A 16502-nucleotide genomic window follows, 5' to 3' on the forward strand; every position below is an offset into this window, starting at 1 on the left:
GAGGTTAAATGAACCAAGGATCACAGAATCACCTAAAACTATGCTAAATATGGCCAAAAACATACCAAACATAAAATCGGGACTTTATTGTGCCTAAACAGATTCAAGTCTACACTTATTAATGTTTTGGTGCATTCTATAATTTAAAAAAAAATGCAGTTGCCTCCATAGTCTGTCTACTGCTCTGCAGTGCCTGTAAACATCAATGGCCGCCCTTCAGAAATTTTCAGAGCTGAGAGGGGGCGGCTCCCTGCATGATTGACAGCTTTTAGCACCAATGGGGTGAATTTACTTTAAGAACATTTAGGAATATGCCCAGGGAGCTTGCAGATTGGGCGAGAGGGGGCTGTCAGTCAAAAGACAGGGTGTGGCTTAGAGTACATTGGGATCCCCCTGTATTTGTCAAAATACTTCCAAAATGTTAAAGAAGTCCATGATCATAACACCAGAGGCAGCTCCACAAATCATGTTCAACCCAGATTTGGCTCAACTAAGGGAATGAACTCATGCTATTCATCAAAAATGTGGAATGCCCTACCAAAAGGAGTAAAGGAGTGCAAAACCCTACTCACTTTCAAAACTGCCCTAAAGATACACCTTCAGGAGGCTGCAATTCGAAAATGGCCCCTGTCTAAGTCTTAACCTACCCCCCCCCCCTCTTTCATTTTCTTCTTTTGTATATATTTTTTTCACTCTTCATACCAGTAACCTGTAAGCTGATTGTATGACATTCTGTATAGTAGTGTGTATATCTGTCTGTCTCTTATATGTCATCATGATTTGTGTGCATGGGGTTCTCATCTTAAACAAGCTCAGTGCTTAATGAGTCTTCCAGTTTAGTAGACCTTGTATTGTGAATATGTACTTCCATGTACTGTTATTCTCATGTCTTACTAAATAAAAGTACATCAATCAATCAATCAATCAATCAATCTTTAGGATTTTCCCTCTAGGCGCAAAGCCAATGCAGGGCTGCCATTGTTGTCACTGCAGTGGATTCACACACAGACAGTACAGACAGTGGATGGACTGGACGTATCTATGGGGTAAAAACTAATCAAAACATCCCCAACAAATACATATAAGCATTAAGAAACAAACAAGCAATGACAGTTTAAGATGTAACTCTTCACATAATACTAACCTCTTCCTGTCGGTAGAGTCGTACAGGTCCTTGTAAGTCGTGCGGGCATGCGGCCCAAAGCCCACCACCTTTGCGTGCTCCTCCTGTCGTGAGGCAGTGCCGTCCCTGACCCGTCAAGCACTGATGGCTCTCTGCACAGCGGGTTACCGCTGCACATACCGGGTCAGGGCGTCCTTATTGTCCATGCAAGGTGTGCTGGTAGTGTCTCCACATCTCTCAACATCTCTGCAGGGAGAGATGTTTTGATAACACAGAGTCAGGGAAACTATGCTACAGGTTTACAAAGACATGAACTGCTGATAATACAGTGATATGAACAGAGGATGAAACTGGCCTGATGTGAAGTCAGCAAATTGGGGCTGTAGCCCACGTCATTCTCAAGCAGCCACTTGAAGGTGTGCCCCCAATACTGACCAAACTGAACCACACCTTTCACAGAGGACCAGTTGTACATCATCGGGGTCTCCACCTCCTGCTCGCACCCTCTAAGTGGCATCTTGCCTCACCCTTGCTGCCTTCTTCACCCGAAACGAAGGCGCTTTCCCCTGATCGAAGGCAGCGGAAATTCTCACAGGAGGATGAGCTCCCCCGAAGCCATTTGACGAAATACTGGTTTGCTCTCCATGCTATGTATAAACAAAAGCAAAAACAGATGCCCTTAATGATTTAATCAATTTGTTAATCAAAAGCATGCCTTCCAAGCAAAATCAATAATAAAAATCACACCCAGTGTGAAGTGGGCGGTGTGGTCATCACAGTGGTCATCATAGTGATGGAAGCTCACTTTTAAAAAGAAATGGATTTTTTGAAGTGCATAATCGTATTTATAGGTTATTAATGTCATCATGTGTCTCGCTAGCCAATCACAGTGCTGAATAGTCAGCCAATAGAGTCAGCCAATCACAGTACAGCTAGGGGTGTACTAATGAGCCAATCACAATACAGCTAATGAGGAGTCCCAACCCCACTTATAGGGGCGGCTACACCGCCCAAAAACCAACATGAAGCCTTCTATACATTGCCAAAACCTAATATAATGCAGAGTTTATCAATGAATGACAATGTACAAGCTTGATAGATAAGATAAGCAGGGAACAAAACACAAACCTGTGCCTTCACTAGCCCATTAGAAACTCTAGTAGCGATCACTATGTAGAAATGTCAGGATGGCCGAGCGGTCTAAGGCGCTGCAAAAAAAAAATCTCGCCTGCCCTAAATGTAATTCCTGGGAACGCCACTGCCTTGTACTGCTTACTATTGGTTGATTGTCACTGCTCTAGGATCTGATCCTTATTCTACTATTGTAAAAATGTCTAAATATCGCTGTGTCCAGCGATATCTTGACCTTTGTGTTTGACCTCAATGTGGTTCCATTGTTGAGGGAGTCAATCGGGATCCTGATCCAGAGAACTCCATCTTCCAAGCCTTCAGCACATCACCCCCACCCATGAAAAGCTGCACTGGCTTCCTGTTAATTTTCGTATCTATGACAAACTCCTCCTTTTCACCTACAAATGTCTCAACGCCTTGGCTCCACAGTACCTCAGGCCTTCCATAAACATACTCTTTCACGGAACCTGCGGTCCACAGACTTGGTCATCCCCTCTATCCCCCAAACTAGCATGCAGACCTTTGGGGACAGAGCCTTCAGTGTGGCAGCCCCCACCCTGTGGAACTCTCTCCCAATGGAGATTTACCATGCTCCAACTCTGACTCTTTTAAGGCTGCCTTGAAAAGACACCTATTCTCTCAGTCTTATTGCTAATAGTTGTTTGTTGTTTTGTTTGGTTGTTTGTTTGATTGTTGTTCATTGTTTTTGATGTAAAGCATCCTTGGGTTCATGGAAGGTGCTATATAATTCAAGCAATTATTATTATTATTATTACGGGGCCAGAGCTCAGCTCTGGACCTGTTTTAAGATTGCCTTTATTTTAGTTCTTCTGTTTCTGCCACTTTTCGCAGTTCTGGGTGAACCGTGCTGTCGCTTTTTACGAAACTCGGCCATATGGTAGATGGTCATGAAAAACGATCAAGAAATAATTCTCACAATCTTTCGTCCAAAGGTGGCGCTATAGCACTCAATTGAAAAATGCCAACTTTGAACAGGTACAACTCATGCCCTGTTTGACCTGCAGCCATGAAACTTCGATACACATATGCGTCTCTTCATGCTGAACAACTTTCACCCTCTGACTTTTGACCTCTGACCTTTAGATCTCCCACCATTTTGAATTATATGAATAACAGTCATTGGCTCCTAACTTCTGCATTTTTTCACTTAGAAAAAATCCGCTCCCATCGATATGTTGGCAGAGGTCCAAAGTTCATGTGTAAAGAATTTCGTGCAAAGTACTCAAAAATCCCAGGAGGAGATAGATTTTAACTATTGCAGTTTTATGAAAATTATTCATCTGCCCCTAACACACACATGCAGACTCACATTTCTTACACACATGCGTCTCATCATGCCCGACAACTTTTTTTTTTTTTTTACCTCTGACCTTTAGATCGCCCACCATTTTGAATTATATGAAAAACAGTCATTGGCTCCTAACTTCTGCATTTTTTCACTTATGGAAAATCTGCCGCTTTTGTTTTGTCGGCAAAGGTCCTAAGTTCATGTGTAAAATGTTTTGTGCAGATTACTCAAAAATCCGAGGAGGAGATAGGTTTTAACTATTGCAGTTTTATGAAAATTATTCATCTGCCCCTAACACATACATGCAAGACTCACATTTCTTTGAAACTTTGTAGTAATGTAAAGGGTCATTCCAAATAACACTGAAAACAATCTCACTCCAATTGGCCAAAGGGGGGCGCTATAGCATTTTTTTTTAAATGCAAACTTTTAAAACAGGCAAAAGTCATGCCTCTTTTGGCCGAAAGTCGTGAAACTTGCTTACACTTGTGCCTTGACTCATGAGGAACACATCTATCGCTTTGACCAGTAAGCTCCGCCCTTAGATTGTCCGCAATTTTGAGCAGTTTGAAAAACACTTAAACCCAGGATTTTTCAGCTATTTGTGTGAAATGGTACCATCTGTCTCTCCTCCGTTTTCACTTGACCAGGCCTGTTGGTCCAATGGCTTCCCGCTTAAATGAATGCCTCACAACCTCAAGGTTGCCGGTTCAAGCCTCACTGCAAATTTCATTTAAAGTGCATTGCAAACAACAAGACTGTATCAATGAATACATGTGCAATTGTTAAAGATAACATGAAATGCTTATTTGAGAGTGTGTTTTTTCAATGTATAACATTATTCATTGTGAAAATAGCCGATCTACAATCTCACAACTTTTCATGTTTTGTGAGCTTGTAGATCGGCTACTTTCACTAGTTTTGGTTCTGAGGAGATGTACAATTTCTTCATTGGTAAATGGTTTGTGAACGAGTGATCTTAGTGTTAGTGAAACAGGGGCTTGGTTCATGACAGAAGGCAAGAGTTTATGATCTTCAACAGACAACACCAGCCTGGACAAAGCTATAGCACTATAGGTAGTGTTGCAGCCTATTAGTCCGAAGGTTGAGAGTTCGAATCCTGTTAATGGCAATAGGTTGAGATGTCCAATCAAACCATTCTGTTTCCATCTCTCTCTCTCTCATCAATCTATTCCGTTTCCATGTCTCTCTCTTCAATCCATTCCGTTTCCATGTCTCTCTCTCTCTCTCTTCAATCTATTCCGTTTCCATGGCTCTCTCTCTCTCTCTTCAATCTATTCCGTTTCCATGTCTCTCTCTGTCTGTCTCTCTCTCTCTCTCTCTTCAATCCATTACGTTTCCATGTCTCTCTCTCTCTCTCTCTTCAATCCATTACGTTTCCATGTCTTTCTCTCTCTCTCTCTCTCTCTCTCCAATCTATTCCGTTTCCATGTCTTTCTCTCTCTCTCTCTCTCTCCAATCTATTCCGTTTCCATGTCTTTCTCTCTCTCTCTCTCTCTCTCTCTCTCTCTCTCTCTCTCTCTCTCTCTCCAATCTATTCCGTTTCCATGTCTGTCTTTCTCTCTCTCTCTCTCTCTCTCTCTCTCTCTCTCTCTCCAATCTATTCCATCTCTCTCTCTCTCTCTCTCTCTCTCTCTCTCTCTCTCTCTCTCTCTCCATTCTTAGACTTACTCGTCTCCTCGGAACAGAAACCAGTGAAAATAGCCGATCTACAATCTTACAACCTTTCAGATAGCAACATTTTGTGAGCTTGTAGATCGGCTATTTTCAATGGTTTCTGTTCCGAGGAGACATACAATTTCTCTATCGGTAGATGGTTAGGGAACCAGTAATCTCTCAAGAACAGATTCTGCACTGCGTTGGAATCTGTCGGGGAGGTTGGTCATAACGTGTGCGCATTGGCTACAAGTGGGCGTGCCTTCAGATCAGGAAGCAGGCAGCGCTTTACCCAATCAAATGTAGTGGGCGGGATTCACATGTCCGTCGATCTTTCCCCCTCGAAACAAACCCAAACTAATTTAACAATAGCGTCCGTGGAGCAGACAAAACCACGGAAAGATATTCACATTTTAACTTACTCTTTCATCATAGAAACAAGTGGGCTTATAACCAAAACGATCCATGTTCTCTGGGAAAAGTGGTGTTAGTGTTCCGTGTAGAAATATTGTTAGTGGGAATGAAAACATAGTGGCACCCACCGGAAGTGAAAGCTGAAGGCATACACAAACACCGGTTTCCTTGCGCACTGGTGTTACGTTTTCTTCCGCCCAGAGCCAACAGACATAGAACAAACAGCAGAGGTCGCTGTTTTTCATTTTCAGTTGGATCTGGGTTCCCAGATTGGGGAACCAGTGATCTAGAGTAGTTAGCGAAACAAAGGCCTGGTCCGTCAGGGACGGAAAGACTTATATATATCAACAGACACTACGAGGACTATCATATCTCTAGCTCAATGAGAAGAAAGGCAGCCTATGAGTCCGGAGGTCACCGGTTCGATCCCTGTCCCCGACGATGTGTTGAGGCGATCATGATGATCTGTCTCTCTCTCTTCAGTTTTCATGTCTGTCTCTCTCTCTCTCTCTCTCTCTCTCTCTCTCTCTCTCCAGTTTCCATGTCTGTCTCTCTCTCTCTCTCTCTCTCTCTCTCTCTCTCTTCAATCTATTCAGTTTCCATCTCTCTCTCTCTCTCTCTCTCCCTCCAGTTTCCATGTGTCTCTCTCTCTCTCTCTCTCTCTCTCTCTCTCTCTCTCTCTCTCTCTCTCTCTCTCTCTCTCTCTCTCTCTCTCTAGCTTCCATGTCTCTCTCTCTCTCTCTCCATCTCCAGTTTCCTTGTGTGTCTCTCTCTCTCTCTCTCTCTCTCTCTCTCTCTCTCTCTCTCTCTCTCTCTCTCTCTCTCTTTCTTCAATCTATTCAGTCTCCATGTCTGTCTCTCTCTCTCTCTCTCTCTCTTTCACTGGCCCCGTGTTATCGCTGCTTGCAGCTATATTTATTATTATTATTACATGTATTATTATTATTATCATTCTCTAGACCACACCCTACCAGAGTTAATTTAACCTTAGCTTCACCCTAACACCACCCCCTGTCCGAGTCCTACCAGAGGGTAAGACACTAACACCACAAAAATGCCACTATTTGAGACATTAAAAACTGGTTCCATATACCCACATTGTTAATGTATTTATTGTCTCCGCCGTAGGTGGAGAGTATGTTTTCGCTTCGTCCCGCCGTGTGTGAGCATGGCCCCTAGCCAAGCTAACACTGGTCAAGCTCCACGTGACACGTGTCAATATGTTGACACCAATGCCTTTGATTGGCTAGAGGGACGCATGACGAAATAAAATCCTATAAATAGGTGTGTCACTTCAAAAATCCGTTTACGTTTTTTGAAGTGAGGTAAGACAGGATCAATCAGTCTTGATTGGAACAGTACCTTCCAGTCCAAATCACCCGTCCGTGCGTGTGTGTGTCCCTCTGAGAACACCTAACATTGGTCAAGCAAAGGCGCAGAAGGCCAAAGCTAAGAAAGCATACTCATCTACAACAGTAACACAGAAGAGGACTATAGAGTTGAATTGATCCCACAACAAGGCCGAAGTCTTAATACTATAACAATTGGCCACCTTGATCAAATACATTATGTAGCACTAGAGAAAACTGACATAGATCAAACACACCAATCAACTGCTGAAACTGTTCAAGACAATGAAGATGAAGAAGACAGACAAGTATTTGAACAAACCAGTCAATTACGACGACTCCCATATGACACATTGCTTCAAGAAGAACATTCTTTAGATGCAAACACTACATATTCAGTCGCCCCTGCAGAACACCAAAAACCATGCACATTCTACCAACAGTACCTTGCAGTACAAATCACCCGTCCGTGCGTGTGTGTGTTCCTCTGAGAACACCTAACATTGGTCAGTTTTACGTGACATCACAATATGTAATATACATATATAAATAGGAGGCTGAGATCACACAATGTAACTAACTCCCATTATGCAAACTAAAGAAGCAGCAAATGAGAATCTGAAACCTGATGAAGACGCAATGGCGCAGAAGGCCAAAGCTAAGAAACAGAGAGAAGGAATGAAATTAAACAGAGCTAAGAAACATAGAGAAAGAATGAAATTAATCAGAGACAAAGAATCGCTAAATGACAAAAGACGAAGACTAGCCATAAATGCTGACAATATGACACAGCAAAGATTGCTACAATCTCTGGAAGACAAAGTAGAAGAGTCTGTAGAGAACATCGAAAGGAAAAAAAGGAACTGGTCAAAGTATTCAAGTAATGAAAGACAACATCAACAAGCACATAACACCAGTAAGAAGAGACGGTACAGATCACAAGAACTAGAAGTTGATGAAGCTGCTCTCGCATTCTTAAAGAAGATGTCAGAAAGTGGACCCAATTATGTCTGTGGTTCCTGTGAATGAATGCTCTACAGAGAATCAGTGGCAGAGTTTAAACCTGGAAAGTATACAGGAACGATAGATATTGTAAGTCTCCTAGACAAAGACCCAACTGCAATCAAGCAAAACAACACTTGGATGTGCCACACGCATGACGAAATAAAATCCTATAAATAGGTGTGTCACTTCAAAAGGCCATTTATGTCTTTTGAAGTGAGGTAAGACAGGATCAATCAGTCTTGATTGGAACAGTACCTTCAGTACCTTCCAGTACCTTCCAGTGTGTGTGTGTGTCCCTCTGAGAACACCTAACATTGGTCAAGCAAAGGCGCAGAAGGCCAAAGCTAAGAAAGCATACTCATCTACAACAGTAACACAGAAGAGGACTATAGAGTTGAATTGATCCCACAACAAGGCCGAAGTCAATACTGTAACAATTGGCCACCTTGATCAAATACATTATGTAGCACTAGAGAAAACTGACATAGATCAAACACACCAATCAACTGCTGAAACTGTTCAAGACAATGAAGATGAAGAAGACAGACAAGCATTTGAACAAACCAGTCAATTACGATGACTCCCATATGACACATTGCTTCAAGAAGATTTTTTTTTAGATGCAGACACTACATATTCAGACGCCCCTGCAGAACACCAAACCACCAACCACGCATTCTACCAAGACGACCCGTTCTACCAAGACGACCCGTGCTATTAAAATAGCACAGGTCTGCTGGCGGAGACTTGTGCTCCGAGGAGCACATTTTCTAGTTCATTATTTAATTGCTGATTTAATTTTCCAATTTTTGGGCGGTGAAACCGCCCCTATATGTGAGGTTTGGATATTTGCACACCAAATCCTGCGCTGTGATTGGCCACAAATGTACCCCCCTAACCCTGCACCGTGATATTCAGGACTGTGATTGGCTAGGGAAACATGACACATGTGCATAGCCCTATAAATAGGACCATAACTTAAAAAAAAACATAAATGTGTTTTTTTTAAGTTATGGTTTCTTCCATCACTTCTTCCATCACTGTGATGACCACTGTGACCACACCGCCCACTTCACACTGGGTGTGATTTTTTTAATGGTAATTCCCCTTACTACCTTAGGAGTAATGCTAAGTTGATTGTACATGTAATACATGTAATTAATCGGACGTTTTATTTATGTTGCAGGATCGAAACAGGATAGAAACAGTCTATCCTGGGTTTAAGTTATATTGTGATAACTTGTATGTGTTATAAATAAAATACAAAATCGACACACACACACAGACAGACGCATGCAAGCACGCACGCGAACACACACAGATGAGCAGTATTTGCAATAGCCTACATGTATTTGAAATACATATTTGAAATACTGTTTTCTATTTTGTAATTTGCATTTGGCTTGGCCGGGAGAGAAATGATGTTATTTGTATCAAGATACTTTCAGTAAAATGTCGCTTTTACTCCTCCGCCTCTGATTGGCTTACCCACCCTCAGAACAAATTCAACCACAAATGAGAGGCAGAGTAGGGCGGGTCTTGAGACAGACTTAATATCAACCTTGCCTCAACTAGTGAATGAAGCCGCATGGAAATGTCTTTGTGCATTAAAGATGGTTTACTTTTGTGATAACTACATTACTGCATAATCCATAAATGGTCAGAAAATTAGAGAACATTAGAGAATTCCTTTAGTGGAATACATTCCTCTCTGCCGCTACCTTCATTACTCTCCTCGTCTGTGTATTCATTCCTCCAGTTGTTGCCTTCCTCCTCATTCACATCATACTCATCCTCGTCGTCCACCTCCTCTACCTTTCCAAACAGCATTTGCCTATCGTAGCGGTCACCTCTGTCACTGCTGCCTTCGTCACTCTCCTCGTCTGGGTATTCGTTTCTCCAGTTGCCTTCCTCATTCTCGTCATCTTCATCCTCGTACGCCTCCTCTTGATGAACCACCCGGTCAGGAACCAGCTCCCCCTCGTCTGCGTAAGTTCTCACATACAGGATGTCCTGGATCCAGCCGGGCGTGGTGGCCGTTTCCTGGTAGTAAAGATCGTAAACGTAATAGTCTTCCTCTTCCCGGTTCTCCACTTCTCCCTGCTGCTCCTTGGTCACACTGAGACGCTCCAGCATCTTCACATTGCTGCACAGGATCATCTCTGGGTCCGAGGACAAGTTCTTGCCAAGAGCTTTTTCCTGGTCCATCTCCTCTTCATACTCATGTTCGAGGTCAACCACTAGCTCATCTCCAAGGCCCCAGCATTTCACCTGCTCTTCTCCATTCCTCCTCTCTGTCTTCTCTGCCCGACTCCTCTCGGAGAAGCCTCCTCCCTCCTGGGGGCTCGACAGCCCCGCGCGGCGGCTGGAGAGGACTCGGTAGCGTGCTTCTCGCAGAGCGCTCCACCTGGCACTACGTAGACCTCCAAGGACCCGGTGGGTGCTGGCAGTAGAGGGACGCAGGGCTTGGGCCACACAAGGCCGATCCAGAGCCTCACGGACGTGCCTCTGAACCGGAGCGTCCTGCGTTGCCACCGTCACCACCAGTCTGAACACAGAGTTCTCCACCTCGGTTTCATTGGGTTTCTGTACCGTTTCCACCGGGCTTTGAGGGTTACTCTGCAGTCGAATACGTTTGCATGCCAGCAACAACGCATCGGCGGGACTGGTGTCCCGCCTTCTTTTGACTCGAAGGAACGTCATCTTTGGGCCTGTGCTGTCTGCCTCGGTCTGTGTAAACATACAAATAGTAGACAGGGTCTAATAACAGTAGTTTCTGAAAGGTGTGTACACATACGTGTCCGTTTCTGGACTATGGTGCCTGATATTTCTGATCAGAGTACTTGGAGTTGTCTAGCCGCGTTGAACTTCACATTTGGGAAAGACTCACGTCATGGCATCTGTTAAAGATAGCTTTAAACCGGTTAACTGGTATCCCACTGCATTTGTGTCCAGTGAGAACGTAATGGTTATTGTGTTACTATCGGTGGAATATTACATTTTACGGTTTTGTCTCAAATGCTTTGTTTCCTCTTGTAGGTGTTAAAGGAGTGTCTTCAAATCTCTGTCTTCTTTCTTCTTGCACTCTGTGTGCATCACTTTTAAGCCGAGCTGTCTTGACGCTTGTGTCATCAATATGACATCAGTTGTGCCCAAATATATAGTTCCATTATGTCAATTTCGCCCAAATAATGGGCTTCCATAACATCCCATGCCCAACTACAGTTCAACATGACGTCAGACTGGCCTCCAAGTTTGGAAATATCAGGTAACGATGGCAACCTGATATGGGTATCAACATCGGATCCGGGGACCACAAGGGGTCCAAATGAACTCCAACTTATCTGTAACTGAGAGTGTCAAATGGAACTATTCCATGGTTCTATTTGTACACTCTCAGAGTTAAATTAACAGCAGACAACACTCCCTACAACGTGCCCTTAACTTTTTCAATGCAAAGTCTATGGTAGTCTTAACTCACTACGGATGCAATACCGTGTTTGGCCACCGTTTTATCTCTATGGCAGGTCTGTGGCGCTGTTCCTCACTCTGCCAGCCAATCAAAGGCTATCTCAGTTTTGCAGGAGCAGCCATCTTGCTTTTAGCTCTAGTGCGGACAGGACAGGACCCATAGAGTTAAGACTGGCAAATATGTTTGTATTTAACGATAGAACGCAAAAGTACACTACTAAACACGTGCATGACATAGTACGTTTAGTCAGAATGCTGTGTTGGCCATGTTTGATTAAGAAAATGGTCACGGAACGTACATTTTAAATGGGTTCCAACATGACTGTCATATCATGACAGTCATGGCACTACTTGTTCCTGTTTTTTGACATTTCTTCATTTACAACCCATACATCTACATAAACGTTAACATTTCAAATATAAAGTGCTGACCCCACGGCCATGGATGTAACAAGTTAAAACGTCTGGGTTTAAGGACCCGTACCTTCCGTATTGTGTAATAAAGAAGCATTTTAATCCGATCGATGGCCATTTTTTATACAGTTATAATGTATCAGAGTGCAGTACACCTCCCAACCGATAGGGTCGCGTTGTTGAAAGCATATGAAAAAATGGCCACCGATTGGATTAAAAAGCTTTGTATTGAAAAATACGGAAGATACGGGTACTTAGACCAAGGCGTTTTAACTTGTTACATCCATGGCCGTAGGGTCAGCACTTTATATTTGAACTTTGAACGTTTATGTAGATGTACGGGTTGTAAATGTAAACATTTCAAAAACCAGGAACAAGTAGCGCCATGACGCTTGTGACAGACGAGCGTCATGTGAACCATGGCTAACATCTGTAGGCCTACAGCTGTTCAGAGTCGCACACTCCCAACCAACCCCTCCCCCTCAGTGGGTGAACGGACGGAACGGTCAGTCAGTCGGTCGGCCAGTGTGAGAGAACAGAGAAGATGATCCATGATTATAACTGATTTGATTTCGTTCCTTAGACACAACAAAGGTAAGTCGCTTGTTTTGGATGAATGAAAAGTTGACTGATGAATACATGTGCATGTTGTTGTCTTGTTATTTGGGGATGGATAAAATGGCAAAATGCCCAACTTGTAACTTTGACCCATTTAATCTCCGGTTGCTTGCAGTCATTTGTGCCATATTGTTGAATCTAAATTAAATTTAAATAAGCTGGTTAATTATTGTCGTTGGGTATTTGACAGATAATAATAATAATAATAATAATAATAATAAACTTTATTTGTATAGCACCTTCCATGACATGAAATGCAGCTCAAAGTACTTTACAGAGCAATAATACAATTACAGAAAAAGTAACTAATTTAACAATAAAGCAAAAAAGAAAAGCAAAAGTATAAAACAACATTAAAATAATAGCCAAAAAAAAGCAGTGAATCAGATGGACAATGGTTGGTCATTGTGGTGTTTTGATTGATCTGTAAACACAGATGATCATTACATTCAAAGATGTTGAGGCACATAGTAGTGGCATGTAGCATGTTAATCAGTCACCTACATTATATAAACTTCAGTTTTAATATAGATATTACTATTACATGAAAATACGATTTCTTTCACTAGTAAATGTAGGTATTGTTGGACTACTGATTTATATGTTCTGTACACCTGTACTTGTTCTGGCCAGTGAATTTCCGTAGGCAAAGTTCTCCCCCTCCCCCATTCACTCACTCACTCTCATTCAACAACCATACTGGCTGGTTGTACTCATGTGTCTCATGTTGAGAATGTGAGACTGAGAGTCAGGCTCCCTGCTGGTCTGCTTGCATTGTCTTGTACATGTGATAAACATTTGCTGTGGTCTCCCCCCCAGTGATGGAGAGAAATAGTCAAATCAATCATCATAATGTTTTACCACTACTACTGTTTTACTTCTATCTTTAACATTTTTAATCTTGTATGTCTTATTATTATCCACACTGTTGAGGAAGCTTTAAGTGCCCTGTGTGTCTGAGACAATTAACACAATTAAATCATTGTAGGTTTGGCCAAAATCACACTTGATTTGCCCCACCTCTCCTTCCATGCACCCCCCTCCCCCGTTTACATGACCTATCTCACAGCTGGATGAAACATATTTACACGTTTTTTTGAACACCTTTCAACCTATAGCATTTTGGGCGAAACAATAACAATAAAAAAAAAAAAACATTCATAAAAATAAATTTAAAGTTCCCCTTATTAAGGATATGTATGGCCTGTGTTAACCATATTTTTACATTGTTTATTTTCATTATTGATTCCGTCATTGTCAATCAGGGTTTCTCTGTATATTTCAGTAATATGCTTTGCATATTTAAGTTATTTGCAGGGATTGTCATGATCGTCAATGTGTCTGCAAGACTTGGCCTTGTCTGTGGCAATTTTTTTGTTTTGTTTGTTTTTTACATAACATAACATTATAATATAGTTCTTGTTTTGATCATAAGACCCAATTACTGAGTGTCAGTCTCTGGGTTTTCTTCAGAATATGTATGATACTGATTTACTATGACGCTATGGCACATTAAGAGTCCACTAGGACAGTGGTTCTCTAACTTTTTATCTTCAAGGACCCCCATAACTCTGAGAGTGCACAAATGGGTCTGGTTCCATTTGTACACTCTCAGAGTTACAGGCATGTAAAGGTAATTTAAGGCTATGGCTCTTTATGTGTTTCTGGTAATATTATTGTCTGCTCATTTGTATGTCCATTGCAAAAATAGAATTTTGACAAAAATGTCCACCACAAGCCAGCAGTGAAGTTTACCATTTGTTGAGGCCCATGATATAAGCTGTGTTGTGAATGAAACCTAAATAAACTATAATTTGGGACACAAGACATCTCTGATAGCCCTGGGCATTTACAGAGCTATGAATCACGAGCCATGGCTTGACTCACACACTATATCATTATAATATAATTAAGAATATCAACTTGTTTCAAAATAAATATGTCTAATGTATGAATCCAATACTTTCTCTTCTTCATTTGTGATAGGCAAACATGCACAGAAGAATGTCCTATTTCCCTGGAAGAGTACATGTTACTTTCCGGTCTCAACTGGTCTCAACAAAACAGAGAGTGGAGGCCAAAGCCCAGAGAAAGAGGAAACTCCCAGACACTCAACCTAGCGGACGACTTTGCCGTTTCTGCCGCGAGGGGCTCAAGCAGGGCCCAAACAGTCCGCATATCCATACTGGGTTTCCAGGAGTGACTGGGAAGTTCATTTACTGTCCATCAAAAGTGCTTTTATTGTACAAAGGCATGGCAAAGGAGATGTCATGGAAGGAATTCCAACAATCCTCCTTCTATGCCATGGAGAAGGATAGGTGGACAGCAGAGAGGAAGAAATGAGAGATATGCCAACGTCCCCCCCCCCCCATTTTTCCCAGCGGCTTTTAGTGCCCTGATCATGGACAAGGTCTGAAAGAACTGAATCTAAACTGTAAAGAATCCTGAGCAGCTATTTGCAAAATGTACGTACTGTACATAGACAAGTGAAATTCCATTCATATTGTATGTATGGCTTCTGCTTCTTGGACATTTTTATATACTGTGAATGATGGCTGCTTCAAGCACATTTTATGTACATGTACGACTTCTGCTTCTTGCATATAACCCACGAGTAGTAGTAGAGGACACTTCGGTGGCTAAATGCTAAGCTAACAACATGCTAACATGCTAATTGTGTTAGCATCCTCCATTTTGTTTTTAGTGACGTCATCATTAGGGGGCGTGTCCAAGCATGCCCGGACATGTCTGACCCCCCTGCTGTGTGGAGGGGGGAGTGGATGGGGTGGGTTTGGCGCCCCCTGCTGGGAAGGGGAGGAAGTAGCTAGGATGGGTGGGTTTGGTATGGGGATGGCCTTAAAACAGTTTTTTCATCGACCTATCATATGTGGTAGCGTCATAAAGGGGAGTAGGTAAGTGTATATATATATATATTGACCCTATTCGCAGTACCTCCATCAGTTAACGTATGCGGCCAGTTCAGCTTTTCTCCAGACATCATTGCATCATTCGTCCCCCTGATTTTCTCGTCATGGCAGAGGTTAATTCTCGAGGTAAGTCTTATTTCAGAAAAATCACTCTTTTATAAATTATTCTTAAGGGGTATAATAAATTTAATACCTATAATGACTTTAGAACATATGCCGTAGCAGGGTTTTATTTTCTAACAGTATTCCTTACTCCCCTGTAGTGAAACTGGGGATCATGCAAAGGAATCAAGGTAAATTTGGTAACTAACAGGCTGGAAAGTGGCTCTTTAGTCTAGTCTTTTCACAGACGGTTTGATTACAATAAAAATCATTTTTTTTTAAAGCAACGGTAGCTAAACCTTAATGTGACACAAGACAACCCTAACAACATCACCATGTTAAACATTTATAACTTTTTTTTTACTGCATACACAGCTTTAGAAAAACAAGTATTTAAAAATACCCCCAGTGCATGCTGGGTAATTATTTCAACCAATGGGAGTGGCCCCCCTAGTGACATAGAATGCACCATTGACACAACCTATGTATTGTGTTTAAAGCTGTATTTACTCGCTACTCTTTTAATTCCCTAAAGTAATATTACACAGTCCTAACAAAAAGGTTTGAACACTTTGAATGTGATTCTAAAAGATGTTAACACATCAGGATACATTGAAAGTCTAACAGGTTTGGTACCACTGTCTAGTTTCTAGTCCTTTCACAGCTGGTTTAAAATATATATATATATAAATTATATTTTAAAAGGCTATGGTAGCTAAACTTTAATGTGACACAAGACAACCCTAACAACATCACCATGTTAAACAACATTTTATAACTTTTTTTTTTACAAGTGGAGTTCAACTCATAGGGTAATGACAGGACTCAGGTTACACTACAGAAGGGAGACAGGCTGGTAGGTGGCTCTAGTCTCTAACCTTTTCACCACTGGTTTAAAAATAAAAACACTTTTTTTTAAAAGTTTAGGTTAGCTAAAGCTTTTAAGATGTTACACAAGACAA

General features: G+C 41.9%; 1 protein-coding gene across 1 annotated transcript; it reads right to left on the reverse strand.

Moving 5' to 3' along the window:
- Positions 1–9676: 9676 nt before the first annotated feature.
- On the reverse strand, positions 9677–10711 carry LOC308073960 (putative RNA polymerase II nuclear localization protein SLC7A6OS; the record flags this gene model as incomplete). Its single annotated transcript, XM_080413255.1, has 1 exon — positions 9677–10711. The coding sequence occupies one exon, from the start codon at positions 10709–10711 to the stop codon at positions 9677–9679; it is 1035 nt and encodes a 344-aa protein (XP_080269381.1).
- Positions 10712–16502: the final 5791 nt, after the last annotated feature.

The sequence above is a fragment of the Gymnoscopelus braueri genome (assembly GCF_963280865.1).
Source record: "Gymnoscopelus braueri genome assembly, chromosome: 2".
In the NCBI taxonomy this organism is placed as follows: Eukaryota; Metazoa; Chordata; class Actinopteri; order Myctophiformes; family Myctophidae; genus Gymnoscopelus; species Gymnoscopelus braueri.